Source organism: Myxocyprinus asiaticus, chromosome 22 (assembly GCF_019703515.2).
Source record: "Myxocyprinus asiaticus isolate MX2 ecotype Aquarium Trade chromosome 22, UBuf_Myxa_2, whole genome shotgun sequence".
Classification (NCBI taxonomy): domain Eukaryota; kingdom Metazoa; phylum Chordata; class Actinopteri; order Cypriniformes; family Catostomidae; genus Myxocyprinus; species Myxocyprinus asiaticus.
In genome coordinates this window covers 20,216,708-20,235,823 of record NC_059365.1, presented here as the reverse complement: position 1 = coordinate 20,235,823, position 19,116 = coordinate 20,216,708, and the positions used below count along the sequence as shown (strand labels likewise).

The 19,116-nt window shown below is 38.1% G+C and overlaps 1 protein-coding gene across 2 annotated transcripts in view; it reads right to left on the bottom strand.

The window, feature by feature from the left end:
- The window catches only part of LOC127412565 (palmitoyltransferase ZDHHC9), a 38,120-nt gene extending 19,324 nt beyond the window's left edge, over positions 1-18,796 (bottom strand). The window contains exons 1-2 of one of the 2 annotated variants that reach the window (XM_051649017.1): positions 17,933-18,796; positions 426-586 (exon numbers count right to left, since the gene is read on the bottom strand). In XM_051649017.1, the coding sequence (XP_051504977.1) occupies positions 426-586; positions 17,933-18,099 (328 nt within the window). In that variant the 5' untranslated portion in view covers positions 18,100-18,796. Of the gene's footprint in view, positions 1-425; positions 587-7,379; positions 8,574-17,932 lie in introns of those variants that run through there. The other variant, XM_051649018.1, reaches the window with a different exon arrangement.
- Positions 18,797-19,116: the final 320 nt, after the last annotated feature.

Here is a 19,116-nt window from a genome sequence, read left to right as displayed (position 1 = left end):
AGACTTTTCAAGGCCTTAAATTTTAAAAAGTACATTTAAGACTTTTTAAGGACCCACGGATACCCTGTGTTATTATCATAAAACAGTAAAACAACATATCAAAACACCAGATTTTACCAGATGGCAAGATTAAGAATTGGCCATTAAATACAGCCCATTCAACCATGAAAGGAAGTCAAGAACAACACAAGGTCTCCCACATGTCCCACACTCATGGATGAACTCACCCATCCTCTTTAAATCTCAAAGCACAACAATACCATAAATAAATGAGCATAGCTGGGCTAACACCGTCCCACTTACGCAACAAGCCTGCTATCCTATTCATGTTCTTCCCTTCGCTGGGTCAAAACACCCGCAGGTTGCCCTGATGGTACAAACTATGGCAAATACCATTTCCTTAAGTCAGTCAGATAAACTCTTACCAATCTCCATCTCAATGAAATTGGCCTCCTCCGGCAGTGCCCGCGGCAGCACCCCTGGATCACTGAAGCTGGTTCTGAGCAGCATGGCCATTACGAAGAAGAAGAGCAACACTGCAAAAACAGGGATGGCCGGAGACAGGTGCACTGCAAGATACGGGCACCTGTAATGGACAAATGAAAAACAATAAGGGTTAAAAAGCAGAGCAAGGTGAACATGGAAATAAAAGCACAGCGATTACATAGGCATATCAACTGAAACAGAAATAAACTTTTAGTTTTAATTTAAAATGTGTAATTTCTGTGCCACTAGAGGCACTAAACGAAACTGCAATCTTTTTATTTAAATGCCCAACCTAGAAACGTTGGTTCAATCAATGGTGTGAGTTCAGGACAGGACTATGGGTGAGTTTGGAATGTCATGCTACTCTTACTACTTCTGCCATGTCTGTCTATGGCAAAAATAGTAATAGAAGCATGGCAGTATGCCACTCGAACTCAGTCTGTTTGTTTTTGAACAATGGAAGACAAGGGCATGTTTGGAAACAGTCAATGGGCCTCATTCATGAAACAAAAGCAATGTACTACGGTGTATAAGATTTGTAAACCATTCGTGTAAATCGTAGCATTCAATTGAATGTGAACATTAATATTTGCTAGTGGTGTAGAAATTACAACCATCAGTTTTAACATAAAAATACTGTCTGCTAAAGTAAATAAAGTGCATATGCCACTTCTCAAGAGTTCTCGTGTTTTTTTTTTATCGAAACAGTTTCAGACATTAATTTCACTAAAGCATTATGAGAATGATAAATAAACATGAATTTAACTTAAAAAAATTTACATTTTATAATCAGTTAGACTGCCATTCTTCTTTCAGGCTATACATTTTCTACGTCCAACATAAAACCATTTCAGTTTGTTTTTGATAAAGCAAAAGTTGGCAATTTTTCCATCTTTCACCCTGATCACAAAAGGGGGAGGTCATTGATGAAGAGGGTGTCTAATAATTGTCTGGTTCAGCACTCCCATAAAGACATTCTTTTCCTAACAATGAAGCAGTCAGGCATGATGTTTACTATGAACTACTATGCTTTCTCCATTCCTACATGCAGACAGCCATGTAGAGATGAAGTTGGCTTTTCCCATAAATTGCGGATGACTTGGGTCCAGTAAAAGTGCCTCCCTGTGCTCAGCCTGCAGCAGATTGTCGGATTCCACAGGCCACTGCATTGAGCTATTAATAGGGTCGCCCTGGCTCTCCTTCTCCACTCTGTCCTGCGATGTAGACCAGCTATATGAAGGTCATGTATAGCTTTTATATCACTATAATGGTACACCTCATCACAGGGACATTGCATACAATCTCAGGGGGAAATTTGCTATGTTTAACATTTTGTATATGAAGAGGAGGCCCAAAATACCATACACTTCAGTGAAAGAAGATATGGCTAGCCCTAACATTACAATATAACTAGATTTTATGAAGAAAATATAAATGGTGGTTGCCTGTGCTAAAACTGCCACCATGATGTTAGGGTGTTGTGGATGGTTGCTCTACAGTTGCTTACAAGTTCTTAGTGGTTTGGAGTACATTAGCTGCATCTCAAATTGCATATTTCTGGACTATTCTACGAAAATCCAACTTTACTACCAGTAACCAGATGATGTATTTTTGCAGTGTGGAATGTTGGACACTACATGCACTTCATGGAAGAGACGGGGTTACTTGCTGTGATGCTGGCCTGACAAAACTATTGGAATTAATGGTAATGGGGCAACTACCAAAACTTTAGTGAAGACAGCCGTTTACACATATGAGTTGAATGCTTTACAATCACTCATGCCACAATATGTTCGTTATTTGAAATATCAGTTTTGGACTGAAGTTGGCTAATGTGCTACAGCTAGCGGCAACATATCACAAGTGTTAACTGTCACTTCCGTCGATGGTAAAATGAGTAAGAAACAATGTTCCATTTGAGATAACACTACACTTTGAAAATTCATACACTAGATGGGCATAATTTACAGTCTGTCTTTTGGGACACAGCTCTTCTTATACGGTTGTTGGGGCACCACAAGGTAGTTGCTAGAGTGTACTAGGCTTACAGGCCAAGACAAAAGAGAGCCCATCCCCAAGTCTCTATGATATTCTGTCATGGGTGACTCCTTCATTTGAAGTCTATGGGATTTTTTTGCACATTTTATAGTCCAGCAGGCAAAAATCATGAGTTCCGCCATTAAGTTATAGCACATCTGTTTGTTGAGGAGAAGTTTAAAACATAGAGATTGGGTTCTTTCAAGCCTCAAGCATCCCTGACGATATACAGTGTATTCAGAAAGTATTCAGACTCCATTTTTTTTTCACATTTTGTTATGTTGCAGCCTTATTCTAAAATCCTTTAAATTATTTTTACATCAATCTACACTCCATACCCCATAATGACAAAGCAAAAAACAGATTTTTGATAACTTTGCATATTTGCAGAGTGGCCAGACGGAAGCCTCTCCTCAGTGCAAGACACATAAAAAAGCACCAAAAGGACTCTCAGACTGTGAGAAACAAGATTCTCTGGTCTGATGAAACGAAGATTGAACTGTTTGGCCTCAATTCCAAGCATCATGTCTGGAGGAAACCAGGCACCAGTCATCACCTGCACAATACCAAAATACAGCAAAATACAGACATATCCTTAATAAAAACCTGGTCCAGAGCGCTCAGGACCTCAGACTGGGCCGAAGGTTCACCTTCCAACAAGTGAATACCTATGTCAATTTGATATTTCAGTTTTTTCTTTTTAATAAATTTGAAAGTTATCAAAAATCTGGTTTTTGCTTTGTCATTATGGGGTATTGAGTGTAGATTGATGTGATTTTTTTTTTTTTTTTTAAAGCATTTTAGCATAAGGCTGCAAAAAATGAAGGGGTCTGAATACTTTCTGAATGCACTGTACTAGATACATGTAGGTTTTTATACTCACACATGTCAAATTAATCCTTCAACAATGCATACCAGAACACTGGTTTAACCAGTCCATTCTATTCAGTGGGCTTGTCTCCTCACACCGGTGGGTAGGGCCTGTTACCATACTATGATACCAGCACATAGTATAGTATAGTATAGTAGAGCGAGGCAGCAAGAAACACTTGATTTTTTAAATTTCTGAAGAAAACATAAACGGTGCATGTCTGTGAAAAACTCACTACCACTTTGCCAGGGCACTGCTATGTGGTTGCTAAGGTCTTAATTGTTTTTAGCATATTGCCAAGCAGTTGTTAGGGTGTTCCAAGTACTTGTTAGGTGGTTGCACACTGGCCCAAGTCTCAATGATATTCTGGTCCCTAGATATGGCTTGGGTCCCTCCTTCAAATGTAGATCTAAGGTATTTTTCCCCCATTTCATCATCCACCAAAACTTGTATATCCAGTCTCTTGGAAACCTAATCGCACACCTCTCCTCAAGAAGCCAAATAATAATTCAAGTACACAGCACATATGATACAGGATGAGTTGCACACCAAAGTTTAATACAAAGCAGTTAAGTTACATTTTCGAATCCCTAACCCTAAGATTTAGCAATAGTAATAGTCCTGCTTGTCAGAGCAAGCATCACTAATTAGCAGCAGAAAGATAATTTCCAGTCAGACAATACAGTACTGGGTCCAAAGTTCAACTGTACGCATCACACTGGTGCATTATAATCTGGTTTCAGCATACGTTAGCCTTCAATGCATTGGAATTCTACCTGTGGGATGGGTCAAAGTAGTGTGATCAGTTTTAAACTCTGGAATCAGAAAAAATAAAAAAGTAAGAAAAAAAACCCAGAGCAGAGCTGGTCGATAAAACTTTCCACTGCTCAGATCCTTGAATAGAATGCTGCAGGAAAATCCATTTATTATTGTGAAAGCAGTTTAAGAGCAGAGCAAAACATGGAGAACACTTTGTGTGTGTGTGTGTGTGTGTGTCACATCTCTGCTGATGACTTTAAGTGTCCTGGATGTGCTCCAAAGTCAGTTCCTATCACAGCTCTGAGCTTTCTGACATTAACCAGTGCAGAATATGACCTCTGTCCCCAAAAATCAATACCAGAGAAAAGAAGCTCTAATATTAAAGCTGAAGTGCATCATTTCTGTGCCATAAGTGTCAACAAATGGAATTGCAAACACAATTACTGTTTTCAAATAGGTTTCCCAAACTCTCCCACCGTCTGCTATTGGTCGGCCAAAAACAGATAATTCTGCTCCAGACCCACAGCATTGGTTTAGCCTATGTTAGCCTACTTTTCCTAGTTCCTGAACTATTTCTGATCCACTCAGATTTTCCACCACATGAACTAGTTCGACATGGAACTAAAACCTAAACCAAACAAGGAACCCTTTTAGTACCTGCAAAGTGGAACAATTTGGGTGGAGTCAGAAAAGCAAACGTTTATCATTGGTCAAGACATCTAATCAGACAGCTGATACTTGCCAGTACCGACTAGTAATGTTCTCTAAAACATCTGTCGAGTTCTTGCTATTTTAGGTTTTTCAAATAGAAATAGATAAATGGACAGACACTGCGCTGAGTATTTATGGAGAAGAAAAAAATGCAGCATGAGTATGAAGCATTGATGGCCAGAACCGAAAAAGTGTACAAATAATATATCATCTTTGGCTTTGATGACCACAACATTAAACTATTTAAATTGAAAATAAAGAAAATTTGAGTACAAGAGAATAAAGGATCATAATATAATTTACGTTTGTTGTGTATTATATAGTTTGTACATTGTGTTTATTATGTATATACATTTGAAGTCAGAAGTTTACATACACCTTAGCCAAATACATTTAAACTCAGTTTTTCACAATTCCTGACATTTAATCTTAGAAAACATTCCCTGTCTTAGGTCAGTTAGGATCACTACTTTATGTTAAGAATGTGAAATGTCAGAATAATAGAAGAGAGAAGGATTTAGTTCAGCTTTTATTTCTATCATCACGTTCCTAGCGGGTCACAAGTTTACATACACATTGTTAGTATTTTGTAGCATTGCCTTTAAATGGTTTGTAATTGGGTCAAACATTTTGGGTAGCCTTCCACAAGCTTCACACAATAAGTTGCTGGAATTTGGGCCCATTGCTCCAGACAGAACTGGTGTAAATGAGTCAGGTTTATAGGCCTCCTTGCTCGCACACACTTTTCAGTTCTACTGACAAAATTTCAATTGGATTGAGGTCAGGGCTTTCTGATGGCCACTCCAATACCTTGACTTTGTTGTCCTTAAGCCATTTTGCCACAACTTTTGAAGGTATGCTTGGGGCCATTGTCCATTTGGAAGACCAATTTGAAGACACCCTCTTCATGACCTCTTTAACTTCCTGGCTGATGTCTCGGGATGTTGCTTTAATATATCCACATAATTTTCCTTCCTCATGATACCATCTATTTTGTGAAGTGCACCAGTTCCTCCTGCAGAAAACCACCCCCACAACATGATGCTGCCACCCCCATGCTTCACGGTTGGGATGGTGTTCTTCAGCTTGCAAGCCTCACCCTTTTTCCTCAAAACATAATGATGGTCATTATGGACAAACTGTTCAAATTTTGTTTCATCAGACCAGAGGACATTTCTCCAAAAAGAAAGATCTTTGTCCCCATGTGCACTTGCAAACTGTAGTCTGGCTTTTTATGGCGGTTTTGGAGCAGTGACTTCTTCCTTGTTGAGCAGCCTTTCAGGTTATTCGATAAAGGACTCATTTTACTGTAGATATAGATACTTGTCTACCTGTTTCCTCCAGCATCTTCATGTAGGGCTTTACCGGTTGTTTAGATCAGTGTTACTATCAGAAATAATAATTATTTCTGTAGTTATTAATATTTAAATTAATTAGTAGGATCTAACTCATTAAAACCTCATATAGGGCTCCAGTAAATGTAGTGTGCTGCGTTTAGGAGCAAGTTTGGTTATTAGCAATAACTAATAATTATCAAAGATCATTATTAATTATTAAAATCAATAGAACATTGATGAGAATCAATGTCAGCTTTTTTAATCCTTTAAAATCAACAATTATCAAAGATAATCGTCAATTGTTAACATCGATGAAACATTAATTAAAATTAACACTAGCTTATTGATCATTCAAATTCAACAATCATCAAAGATAATTATCAATTATCAAAAATCAATAGAATATTAATAACGATTAACATTGACGGGGCACCACCCTGGAATCAGGGACTAGTAACCAAATATTAAAACAGTCTCAATATTAGATTGTTTTCTTAGGAAAATCGACATCCGAAGAATATCGATTTTCGGGAAAAAACAATGAATGAAGGTTTGAATCCGATCACTGACATCCCGTCAGCATGACACAGGCGTATGCAAAACCAAAACAAACCAAAACACTTCTCTTTGTAATATAAACAAAGTTTATTTATGCAGTAATATCAATTAATAATTAATACAATGCAGTCAATAAACTTCCGACTTACAACTACAAACTAAACAGTGATATGATTAGATATGGAAATAAAAATAATCCTATAACACATAAGGTGTGTGTGTGAGACAGTGTGTGTGTGTGTGTGTGTGTGTGTCAGTGTGGTTAGTGAGAGAGAGAGCGATGATTAAGTGACAGCCCGAAAGCTGATTTTGCGATAGCGGGAGAGAAAGCAGCTGTGTTCATCACTCAGAGACGCGGTTTTACGAGCGGGGCTCGTAAAAGTCCTGCGTTATTTGACTCTTTAATGGATGAACTCAGTTTCTGTTTCACCCGCGATGGCAAAATTGCACAATCCAATTTGGTTGGACCACAATACAGCAAAACAAATTTGTGATAATTAATACCCTGAGTATTAATAATGAGCGGACATGGCGGTCCGTAAACTGTACAAGCAAAAACCTTGAAGCACAAGAATAACATGCTATAATATTCTATCTCTGCCCAGACGTAAACCTCTTACTTGTATCGCATGAGGACACAGGTAGAATGTGTTTTCCTCCGTCCTTTAACCCTGACCCGGTTCCTTGAGGCTCGGGTGATGACGGGAGGCCGTTTCCTCACTCTGTCGGCGGGCGGTACAGCTGTTGATTCTCGGCGTGCTGGCAGAGAACTCAGAAATGTCGACTTGATTGAAGATAGAAGAGAAATCTTTAATCTCTTCACTTCTGTAGGCCAGCGGATGAAGATGCAAATTGCTCGGCGGTCTCCTTCGGATCTGTTAGAGTGTTCAGTTGAACACAGAGTAATCTCAACTCGTCCAGCGAAATGGAGATTGTATGGCTACAGTTTCAAGTCAGACATTACTTCCTTGTGCCACGAGGTTGCACCTGAGAGCAGCAAAAAGCTACGTCCATATTCGGTGGACTAAGTCACTGGAAGCGAATTCTGGACACATTTCAGAATTATTTCAACTCCTGATGATGTCATGTTTGAGGGACGTTCTGTTGTGTGCCTCATCCAATAGGAGTTGAGCGCTCGATCCTTTAGTGAGCAAGGCTTCATGGCTCTGTAGTCTGTTTTGGACTCCCTTTGTTTGATTTTGGCGAGATTTTTATCAGTAAAATTTATGACTTAGAAGGTGGGGGCTTGAGTTATGTTTATACGACTGTGTTAGGCCTGCCTTTGTCTTCTATCTGAATACATGAGGCCCAACATTCACAAGGTCCTTTGCTGTTGTTCTGGGATTGATTTGCACTTTTTGCACCAAACTACATTAATCTCTAGGAGACAGAATGCATCTCATGGTGTTCCCATGGCGTTTATACATGCATACTATTGTTTGTACAGATAAACATGGTACTTTCTGGCATTTGGAAATTGCTCCCAAGGATGAACCAGACTTGTGGAGGTCCACAGTTTTTTTCTCAGGTCTTGGCTGATTTAATTTGATTTTCCCATGATGTCAAGCAAAGAGGCACTGAGTTTGAAGGTAGGCCTTAAAACACATCCACAGGTACACCTCCAATTCAGTAGCTAAAGGCATTAAAGTGCAGATTCCTCTTATTGCAACTTCTGACACACTAAAGGCCCAGGTATACTTCATTTTTGCGCGTTCCGGATCGGCTCGCCCGTTTGACCACGTTGCCTTAGTGAGTATACTCTAGAGGTTGACTGATAGTGGATTTTACTGATACTGATAACTAAGTTGGGCAGTACCTGCCAATAACCGATTATTCAAACGATAGTTTTTAAAATTGGTACTGAATGAAAAAATAACACAAAGTAAAATAGTAACTTTATTACAACCATAAACAGTACTGACTGAACCAAGAAAATGTATTGTACATTTTTTAAATGAAATAAATATATATTAAAGTGCACCTATTATGGTTTTTAAACGTGCCTAATTTTGTTTTAAAGGTCTCATACAAGAGATTTACATGCATCCAAGGTCAAAAAACACTTTAATTTGCACATAATTTAAATTGCAGCATCACCTTTCTTTCCCAGTGTCAGAAATGACTCCAATGATCCGTTCTAAAGGATTCATTCTAAACTCCTCCTTTCAGAGAGCCTACTCTGCTCTGATTGGTCAGATGTCCCAGTCTGTTGTGATTGGTCTTCCGCTTACAGCACGTGTCGGAAAACAAATGCCCACTACCATATCCGAGTTTCAGCTCCGTTTGAAATAATTTCTGTTTTACCTTACCAATTTGAGCAAGCAGTGGTAAGTTTACATGTAGTATGACAATAACGTGAGTTAGCCGGTTAGCAGAGGCTAACAGCTAACAGGCTAACAGCATGCACTGGCTGTACATGTAAACAGACCAGAGGTGGGTTTTTTGTTACCAAATTACATAGGTTAGTACAGGAAGTAAATCTGGAATTATTAACGACTCGTTTCAGGTGTTCAGAATCGGTTCTTTCTTTTGGGTGTCAATAACTCCATATTTCGTGCACTTTGATTTTTGAAACTTTGCAGACTTTTTTACATTCACAAAAAGCTATATAACACACTACATGAAAGGTAATATTTGAAAAACCATAATGGGTGCTCTTTAATATATATGAATTAATATTCTAATTTTAAAGTCAGCTGATTTTTAAATTGACGTTGTTTCCTTAGTCCACAAGAGGGCGCAATAAATACATAAACCATTCAGCACAGTTATATTATTGCAAAGAACATACCTATCCTGGCTGTAAAAAAAAAGCATTTCGTTTTCAACTAATGTCCATAAAATAAATCAATAAGAAGTTTTAGTTGGTCCATATTCTCAAATGTAAAATGAAGGGAGAAACGCTTCAACAGACAGTTCACATGGTGTTACACTGATACCTACTACTCCAGACTAAAGCTTCATAATAACAGCAAAATACCACATTGTATTTTATTCAGTACAGTTGTATGTAGAGTAGCAATATTCACAGATAGCAGTGGTATTTGGCTGAAAATGGTGGTGAAGCGGCTCAGACTATGAGCCCAGGCCATGGGCTGTTCAAACAGATGGAACACAACAGACTGGAACCGAACGCGAGAATCTTAAGAAACATATTTCCAAGTTGAACATCTTTCCTGACAAAGCATTTAAACAACTCATTGCTTAATATGAGAAATGCTTATAAGAGAGCAAGACGCAATGGCCAGAGACCTCCAGCAACTGTAAGGGGCTGTTCACACCGAACACTTTTGCAACAATCCATTTGTTTTTCTATGTAAACGCATGCTAGACAAATGTCTTTGTTTTCCCTTTGGTTTTGTTTATTCAGCATCTCATGCAGTAGTGCTGTTTTTTAGATGATGTGTCTAATTAAAAAGAACTTTAAAAGCATATTGAGACACCTGCTTTCTGTTAAACTGTATTTGTTGCGCTGTGTCTAGCCTTTTTAGCACAAGAATGTAATCGATCTGAAGTCATCATATTACAGTGAGGATAAAAAAATTGCATTGAAAGCAGATACGTTTCTGATTTGTTTATACGTTTCTCTCGGCTGCATGAATTTGCTTTCTCACATCGCTAGCTTTAATTATGCAACTTAGCTGGCTAACGAATGCATAAATGTGGCCAGCTGGATATAAATGAATGCAAAAAGATGGTAATAGATGGTAACAATCATGACATTTAAACAGTTGGGTAGGACTTCCGTGTATTTTGGTCACATTGTTCTAACTGCTTGAGGATAGCTTTAATGTTAGCGTCCTCAGCCTTGTCGGCAAACATACTGATGTTCTCTACTAATGCAGCATCTAGTCAACAAATTATTTACTTTATAACGATATGACAACGTGTACTTTAGTATCAGCAAAACCAATATATCGGTCGACCACTGGTATACTATTCTGACCGCGACTGAAAACGAACGCACTTGACGCATGCCCACAACAACTTCTTTGCGATACCCTTTTAGTACAGTCAATAGCAGCCGTATGCATCAGCGACACGCACAGCGGAGGACCATGTGCGTGGGTCAATAAAATCTAGGCAGCGCGAAGTCAAGCCGCACGGCTGTGCTGATGACACAATTTGCATCACACATACAGTGCACGGAGCCATCCGCAATGCAGAACCTGAAGTATACTTTGGCCTTAAGGCTCTATCTCCCCCCCATAAAATTTTTTAATAAACACAGTATGTATTGTGCCTGAAAATGCATAGTCAGCACTTTTATTGCTTAAAACAAAATGGAAAAATTTAAGTGTTTGCGGATAAAATATTTTGTAAAGACAATTTTTCATAATCTGCTTTATCAGGATAATTAAACAAACGCTTGTAGTTCAAATCATGCATAAAGCCACTCCTGTTACTGTGTTCTTGCATCTCCACCCTTCTGTTTGCCTTCTCAGTTTTTCCTTGGTGTATTATCTGCTTACACAGTTCCACAGAGAACAAGGAGAAAAGGAGTGTTTTCCACAGTTAAAACAACATTAAGTACAACTGCAGAGTTTTATGGCTTTGTCTGAAAAGTCCTTACTCTGTGTTTGTAAAATCAATAGATCTGGTCTCTAGGTGGAGATCGTTGAAGGACTGGGGGAAGGGACGCCTGACAATCATCATTACTGATAGAGGTTTAAGCAAAGATCCACTACTGCACCGGAAAGAAAAATGAGGAGAATAAAAAGGAGGATAATGGCTGAAAAAAAATATAGATCAGTAGTGACTTTTGATGTACAAACGGGTCCAGTCTCAAACAAATATGACAACATTATATATTTGAACCATGTTAATGGATCATGAACTGTCATGCCGAGTACTGTGTTTATGTGCAATGACCTCTCACATTCATTTGTTTACTGACTATATATTGGATTTACATGCCACGTGTTACAATGAATTCTTTGTTCAGACATGCATCAAAAATCAGATTTTTTGGCATAATTGACGGGTTTGACACCAAATAAAATACGACCTTTGTGAACCAGATCCAATGAAAATCAATAGATTAGTTTATCACGGTATTGTTTTTGGGGTTTTTTGTCATTTGCACAATGTGTATGTAATATCATACCCAAAGCACGGTAGTGTCTACGTCTGTGTATGAATTCACACATTTACACATACAAGTGGCATGTGGAATGTTATGAATGAGCAGAGGCAAAATTTCCAGTTTTCCATCCTCTCTCTTACCACAATGACAACTTCTCTCATATGTATTTTGACATCTTGCTCAAGTCATTTCTATGGCAACCTGACTACACTGACAGAACAAATGAATCAGATTTCATCACTTAAAAATGCAGAAAAACAGTCAGTCCTAAAAATTGTATCTATTATAGTGCATGCTAATGTTACTGGACTAAACAATGCTTAATTTTACTCCACAGAAAATGTTTACAAATGCAATGAATACAGAGTAAACTGTTTTCAAAGTACTGCAAATGTTTTCTCTTGAAAGTTCCAGTTTGGAAACACACCCATCCCAGAATGTCTGCGTATGTACTATTAAAGCAAAAAAAAAAAAAAAAAAAAAAAAAGTAGGTCAAACTGATAAGGAATGAAAAGTTAGTACATGCTAATGCTGGGAAAAACATTCAAAATGCAAATAATTCGTTTATTCATTTATGTTTTGCAATGCAATAATAAATAATTGTATGCAATAATAGTGTTAACAATTACACAGTAGGGAGAGATTTGCAAGAGAACAAATAAACTTTAATCCGGATCTGACGTCAGTGGCTCTTCTCTGTGTTGTGGGACTTTTAGGGAGTATTTACACTTGGTCACTCCATGCGTTTCTACTGATCGGACAGCTATCCAATCATGAAAAGACCAAGTGTAAATGCCCACCAAGACGAATTTGAGACAGATATAAATCCGTTCACTCAAACCACCACCGGAGGTGGTTTGACACGCATTCCAGACGAAACTCTGTCAAGTGTAAATGCATCTGGTTTTTCAAGCAACATATGTAAACTTTAATCCGCCCAAACAGCACTACATTAGCATTGGGAAAATGCAAACTAGAACAGTTGCTACCAAGTATTTGCATTGGGATTGCGTTGCGCAGTAAATAATAAAGAAAGAAACAGATGGACAGTTGTTGGACAGACATAACAATTTTCTTAATTTATTTGATGCTGATCACTGCCGAAAATAAAAGATTGACAATGAGCGCAGCTGACGCGCATAGGCATATCTTACCTACGACAAGCCCAAGGGGAAAAATAGCCACTAGCTAGCTATCCAACTAATATGATATCATTGTGTACCAAACAAGACAGCACTGACAATGCAATACAATTATTGACTAAACACAACAGCAGCTCCGACATCAACACAATTGCTATTTATGTACCATTTAGTAAAAAAAAAAAAATATGATCCATAGTGCTATTACAGGGAAGAAAGTATTTCTTCTTCAGGTGATGTTCATTTGCAGTTGGCAATCCAGCTTACGGTGCATTAATGCCACCTACTGAGCTGGAGTGTGCAGAGTCACAAGAAAGTCTTTCAGTAAAGTCAAACATTAGCTGAAGGTGATGAAATTGGTGATTTTTCATCGAAAAGAGGTCATACACACCTTATGTAGGATTAATTCTAAACTCAGTCTACTTTAAAGATAGCTTACCCTCTGGGGTTTAATTGTAAACTTACAAGTTATGTTTACATTCATTCTTGAGGTCTAAAAAACATGGAGTGCATTTCCTCCCCCATTAATGGTATGAAATGTCTATTGTGATGAATATTGATATCGAACGATAAAAAATATTGTGTGAATATTTTTGGCCATATTGCTCAGCCCTACTTGGAATTAAATAATAAATTACATCTTTTAAATTCACTGCCCAGTATTAGCGTAATCACAGAAGTCAACTCCATTTTATTAGCATGTAGTGTGGGAATTTAAGAACAGATTTATATCTGTGTTGTGGAGACACATTTTTTGGCCAAGTGTAATTGGAATCTGCTTATTGGTAAATAGTAAGTTTAAATACCCCCTTAGGTGTGCTTAAAGTACATTACATAAACACTACAGACAGTTGTCACTCAGATAAAGCTGTCGTAATGTACCGTGACATTGCCAAGGCTGAAAAATTTATGCACTGACCCTGTTAGTTCTAAATAAAGAGTTTGCCCATTTGAGTGATTCACGAAGTAAATTAATTATGCATTAACAAAAAAACAAAAACAAAAAAAACAGCAGAATCCTAATTCCTTGTGAAAGAGACAATTTTGCTACGACTCCAGTTTTACACTTGCATAACAGGGGGACACAAAAAAAAACAAAGGTATTTACAGTCCTCTCTATTTTATCAGGACCCCTGTGGAGGGACAGCACCTCCTGAGCTCACATGCTTTGAGGTTCTTCCATTCAGTCGATTCTAATCAATTAGTTCTGCTGTATTCAGTTTGTGTCGACTAGTCATGGATCACTGGACTTTAGTCGTGATGCGGATGTCAGAGATGGTCTGATGTCTGAGACCATTTAACATGTTTACGTACAAGCCAAAATTCTTGCAAACCGCTCTGAAGCTAATCGAGTGTCACCTACAGGTGGACAGAAACTATAAGCAAGTGAGACATGACTGTTTTATGCACTGTTTGACAATGCAAGCAGCACAAATCTGGCAATGAAGATATGAACGCTTTCATTTCTAACTTGCATCATCTCAGCTGTGCAGACATTAACGCATTGTTGGACCAAAAACAGCTAAGACGTCTGAACTGTGTATGTTGAGTCATTTACATAAGGTAAACATTGAGCCGCCAACCAGCTGACTACTTTTACTAGCTGACTAGTAAAAATGAGTAGTTATGCAAGCCCTAGTTCCTCAAATTAATATATATTGATGCAGAAATTACTCTACCACATCCCCAGAGTGGTATCACAGACAAAAACAGACAAAGACAGATAAGGAATGGGTGGGGTGCTGTGGAAGGAGGGAGAAGGAAGGAGGAATAGATTATCCCAAGTAAACAATCACTGAGCAAAAGACAAAGATCTTTAAAGAGAACTATGCAAAGTCCAGCCCTTCTAATCAGCCTTGTACTTGGAACTCTATGTAGGGATGAACTGGCCGGACACCTGGCCCAGGGACAGAAAGGACTATGAGGACATAGTAGTGTGAGCATGCAACAAAATTCAAACAATAATTCCTGTAAATTAGGGCCTGGGTAGCTCAGTGGTAAAAGACGCTGGCTACCACCCCTGGAGTTCGCTAGTTCACTAGTTTGAATCCCAGGGCATGCTGAGTGACTCCAGCCAGGTCTCCTAAGCAACCCAATTGGCCCAGTTACTAGGGAGGGTAGAGTCACATGGGGTAGCCTCCTTGTGATCACTATAATGTGGTTAGTTCTCGGTGGGGTGGGTGGTGAGTTGAGCGTAGATGCTGTGGTGGATGGTGTGAAGCCTCCACACACACTAAGTCTCCATGGCAATGTGCTCAACAAGCCACTTGATAAGATGCGCAGGTTGACGGTCTCAGACGCAGAGGCAGCTGGGATTCGTCCTCCGCCACCCGGACTGAGGCGAATCACTATGCAATCGCGAGGATTTAAAAAGCACATTGGGAATTGGGCATTCCAAATTGGGTAAAAAAATACATAAAAATAATAATTCCTGTAAATTATTGAATAAGGAGCTGAGTGCTAGCAATGAAACAAGAGAGTTGCAAAAAAAAAATTAAATATCCATTCTTGCATTTCACAATATGATTTGGTTTCAATTCCATCAAGACTGCCGATGAGCAGAAAGATGTCTAATCAGTCATTCTTAGAACAGTTACAAGTTTCTTCCAAAGACAATTCATATCTCTTAAGCAATCTCATAATTCTGCATTACTTAAAAAAGGTTCAGTCAGTGCAAACAAATTTAAACATTAAATGTATACAAACGTAACTGAAATATGAGATCCCATATGATATGACTCCACATCCCCACAATTTTATCCAGCTGATAAAACTCAGCTACTATTTGACAAAAAATGCATTTCTGCAACCAATGAAATTTTTCCAAAAACATGTGGTTTAAGATAAAGGTATTCATGGATCCTCAATGTCAGATTCAGTTTCAGTCCAAACGAAAGATTCAAGAGCTGGTAAACGAAAATGCTTCAAAATCAAAGGAAAACTGAAATAGTAGGAGCACTTTTCAATGAAAAAAAAAGTCTACTTCCTCTGTTAGCTCGCCATTGCCCTGTAATATACAGTTTGCAATCATGCTTTTGCACTCTTTTGCAGTCTTTATGTTAATATGCCTGCCCCATGAGGACTAATTATGGGTATCAGCATTATGAACATGGTGTGCCGTAGACTAAGCTCCATACATGACAATGAGTTGTATTAGTCTTATCACTTACTAGGGGCAGGCTAACTGCTTTCTGAGCGCTGGTGAACAGGCCCAATGGTGAATCTAAGATATGGGAAGGGCAGGGCACAACACTAAAATCTCAGGAAACACGGACCATGCACGTCATTGTCCACACATGGGAGCACACATCCAGTATACATTATGCAGCAGCACACCTTAGGATGTGTTTTATCAACATGGACGCCAAGCCACTTCCAAATATGTTTGACTCCAAATTTCATTTATTTGTGTGAAAATGTGCATCATTGAAAAAAAAAAAAAAAAAAAGCACAAAGGACTTATTTGTTTCCAATCCATCTATTTCATCAGGTGAAATATCTCATGTAATTTTAAAGATCTTTCAACAGCAGATCTATTCTACAAGGTAAAAAGTTATTTTGAGGGTTATGTTATAGTTTGAGATCCAGAGGTCAGGTTTAAAACATTAAATTAATATTCCAGTTTCAATACAAGTTAAGCTTAATTGATAGCATTTCTGGCATAATGTTGATTCCTCTGGAAAGAAAAAAAAACAAAACATTTGCACTGTACATAACATAACAGATTTGTATTAGATTTGCACTACGTATGTGTATGTGTGTATGTATGTATGTATGTATGTGTGTGTCTGTACATATGTGTATAACTATTTTTTAATTTTTATTATTATCTATGTCTTGCTGCTGTTTTTGTACTGTTGCACACTGGAAGACAAATTCCTTGTATGTTTAAGCATACTTGGCAATAAAGCTGATTCTGATTACCACAAAAATAAATGACTTCTCTACTTAAAATTTGAAAAAAATACAGTGAGCAATTTAAAATAGAACTGAATGGGGCCAGTCTGTAAACTTTCAAATACTCACCGTTACAAAAGAATAGCCCCAAGACGTAAACAATATACGCATGTTAACATGACTTCAGTGCAATAAAATCACTCACTAACCTTTTCTGTCTAAAGTTATATGCAATTTTACAACTTCGTTGCCATGAAGACCTATTTTACAATTTTTCAGCACAAATAATACACAAATTTTAACAGAAGATTTAATGTTAGTGCGTTTATCAAATTATAAGCTTCAAAATTTCTGCTTTTAAACCCTCCAAAAATTGGCCCCATTCACTTGCATTGCAAGTGCCTCACTGTATTCTCCATTTTTGCTTTTCTTCTTCTTCTAAGTAGGAACGAACCTAAATTCATTTTCATGGTAATCAACATTATGCCACAAATGCTGTTAATCTGGAATATTCCTTTTAAATCCTATTCATAAATTCATATAATTTGAGGTCAAACACAGGGGGTAGGCCTACAAACAGTTAACCCAGCATATATTTCTGAGGCAAAAATGTGCCACCCATTGCAATACTGGCTTCTCTAGAGATTGACTGAAGGTTGCCTGTTAAAATAAAGCCACTGCATAAAGAAATTAGACAGTGGCCCCAAAATGCAGTTGTCATATCTGAGGGATGGCCTATAACTTCCAAACAATAGGATCTCTCAGCCCTACATTTGATTCACATTTTTTATTATGTTTTCAGGCAGGTGGCACAACTATCGTCATCTTTGACGGTTCACTAAAGGAATGCATCAACTAAAATAATGTATAATTTTTAAAAAGGCCTTAAAAGCCATCCACACTTCGCGCCGCACGCGACCAACTAAAACGCACCTATTATAATCAACTACTCGCAGTGTGGACATCCTCGATGGTTATTCTATGACAGCGTTCTAGTTGTGTCGCGTAGATGAGGTGTAATAACCACCAGTGACTTAAACCAACTTACTCAAAGGCGAAGAACAGAGAGCAGGTTCCAATGATGAGAAATATCGTCAGGTAAAATACTCCTTTCTGCCGTGCCATCATAACCCGTCCATCGCAGCAGAATGTGTTTTTCCCAGGCAGTTTCTCCCATTTTCGAGTAACCTTCCGTGTTATCATCACCGCCGACATGGTAGCAAATCTTTTGAGTCTTTTGCCGATGAAACCTGAAATAAATTAATCGCAACCGCGTCCACTAAATGATAAACTGAGGACAAACACGAACGATTATCAGCATTTAAAGAAGTGCAAAATGTTCAAAGAGCTTCTGTATAATTGTTCCTTCACGTGCGAGATTTGTTTGTGGGTTTCCTCCCGTGTTTATCCGTGTGTTTCCTCATGAATCTTCAGTGTTTCAGTCTTTAATTCATCCGTCAGTCACTCCATCTGCTCTCCTGGATTCAAACCCCATGGTTAAAGTCCCATTCAAATACAAAAACGAAACATTCTCATTCAGAAGCGAAGATTTCCCATAATGGCTATAAAAAGCATACACTTTAACGTAATTACAAAGTGTTTCCGTTCAGATTCAAAATAAGATTAAATAAACCTGTACATGTTGAAAGCACATCTGGAGATTGGACCTTGACCGACTGACATTTATCTCATTGGCTAGGCTGGTTAAAAAGCGTCTATCCCGATAGGATTTTCCGTTCCCTTTCCTCTTATAAAGATCAATAACTCAATTAAGTAAATCCTATGGCGATTATACAGATATTATTTGTGTAAGAATACAATCTTTCCTCCAATTTCTCCCTTGTAAGATGCGGGCAGGGCTGGATTCTCTTCGGGAGCAGGAAACACGCCTAGATTGAAATGTCTCATCTTAAAGGGCCAGTGCCTCACTGTACATGAAACAAAGAAATGTTGTCTCCCAATATCCAGACCATTCGAACATTACTTTTGAGTAGCCTGCATTAATTTAACGTGATGTTTTAGATCGTTTCACACCTAAAGAAATCCCAAACAAAAGGCACGTTTTATATAAAAAAATAAATAAAAACAAAACGTTCCCCTAACGTTCACGTATTATTCTCACTTGGTTATTTTTTGGGAACCAATTCCTAACGTTCTAGGAACGTTCTATTCACGTTCTATTTTTCATAATCATTTAGTATAACCAAACTATCGTTCCCAGAACATTGCAGG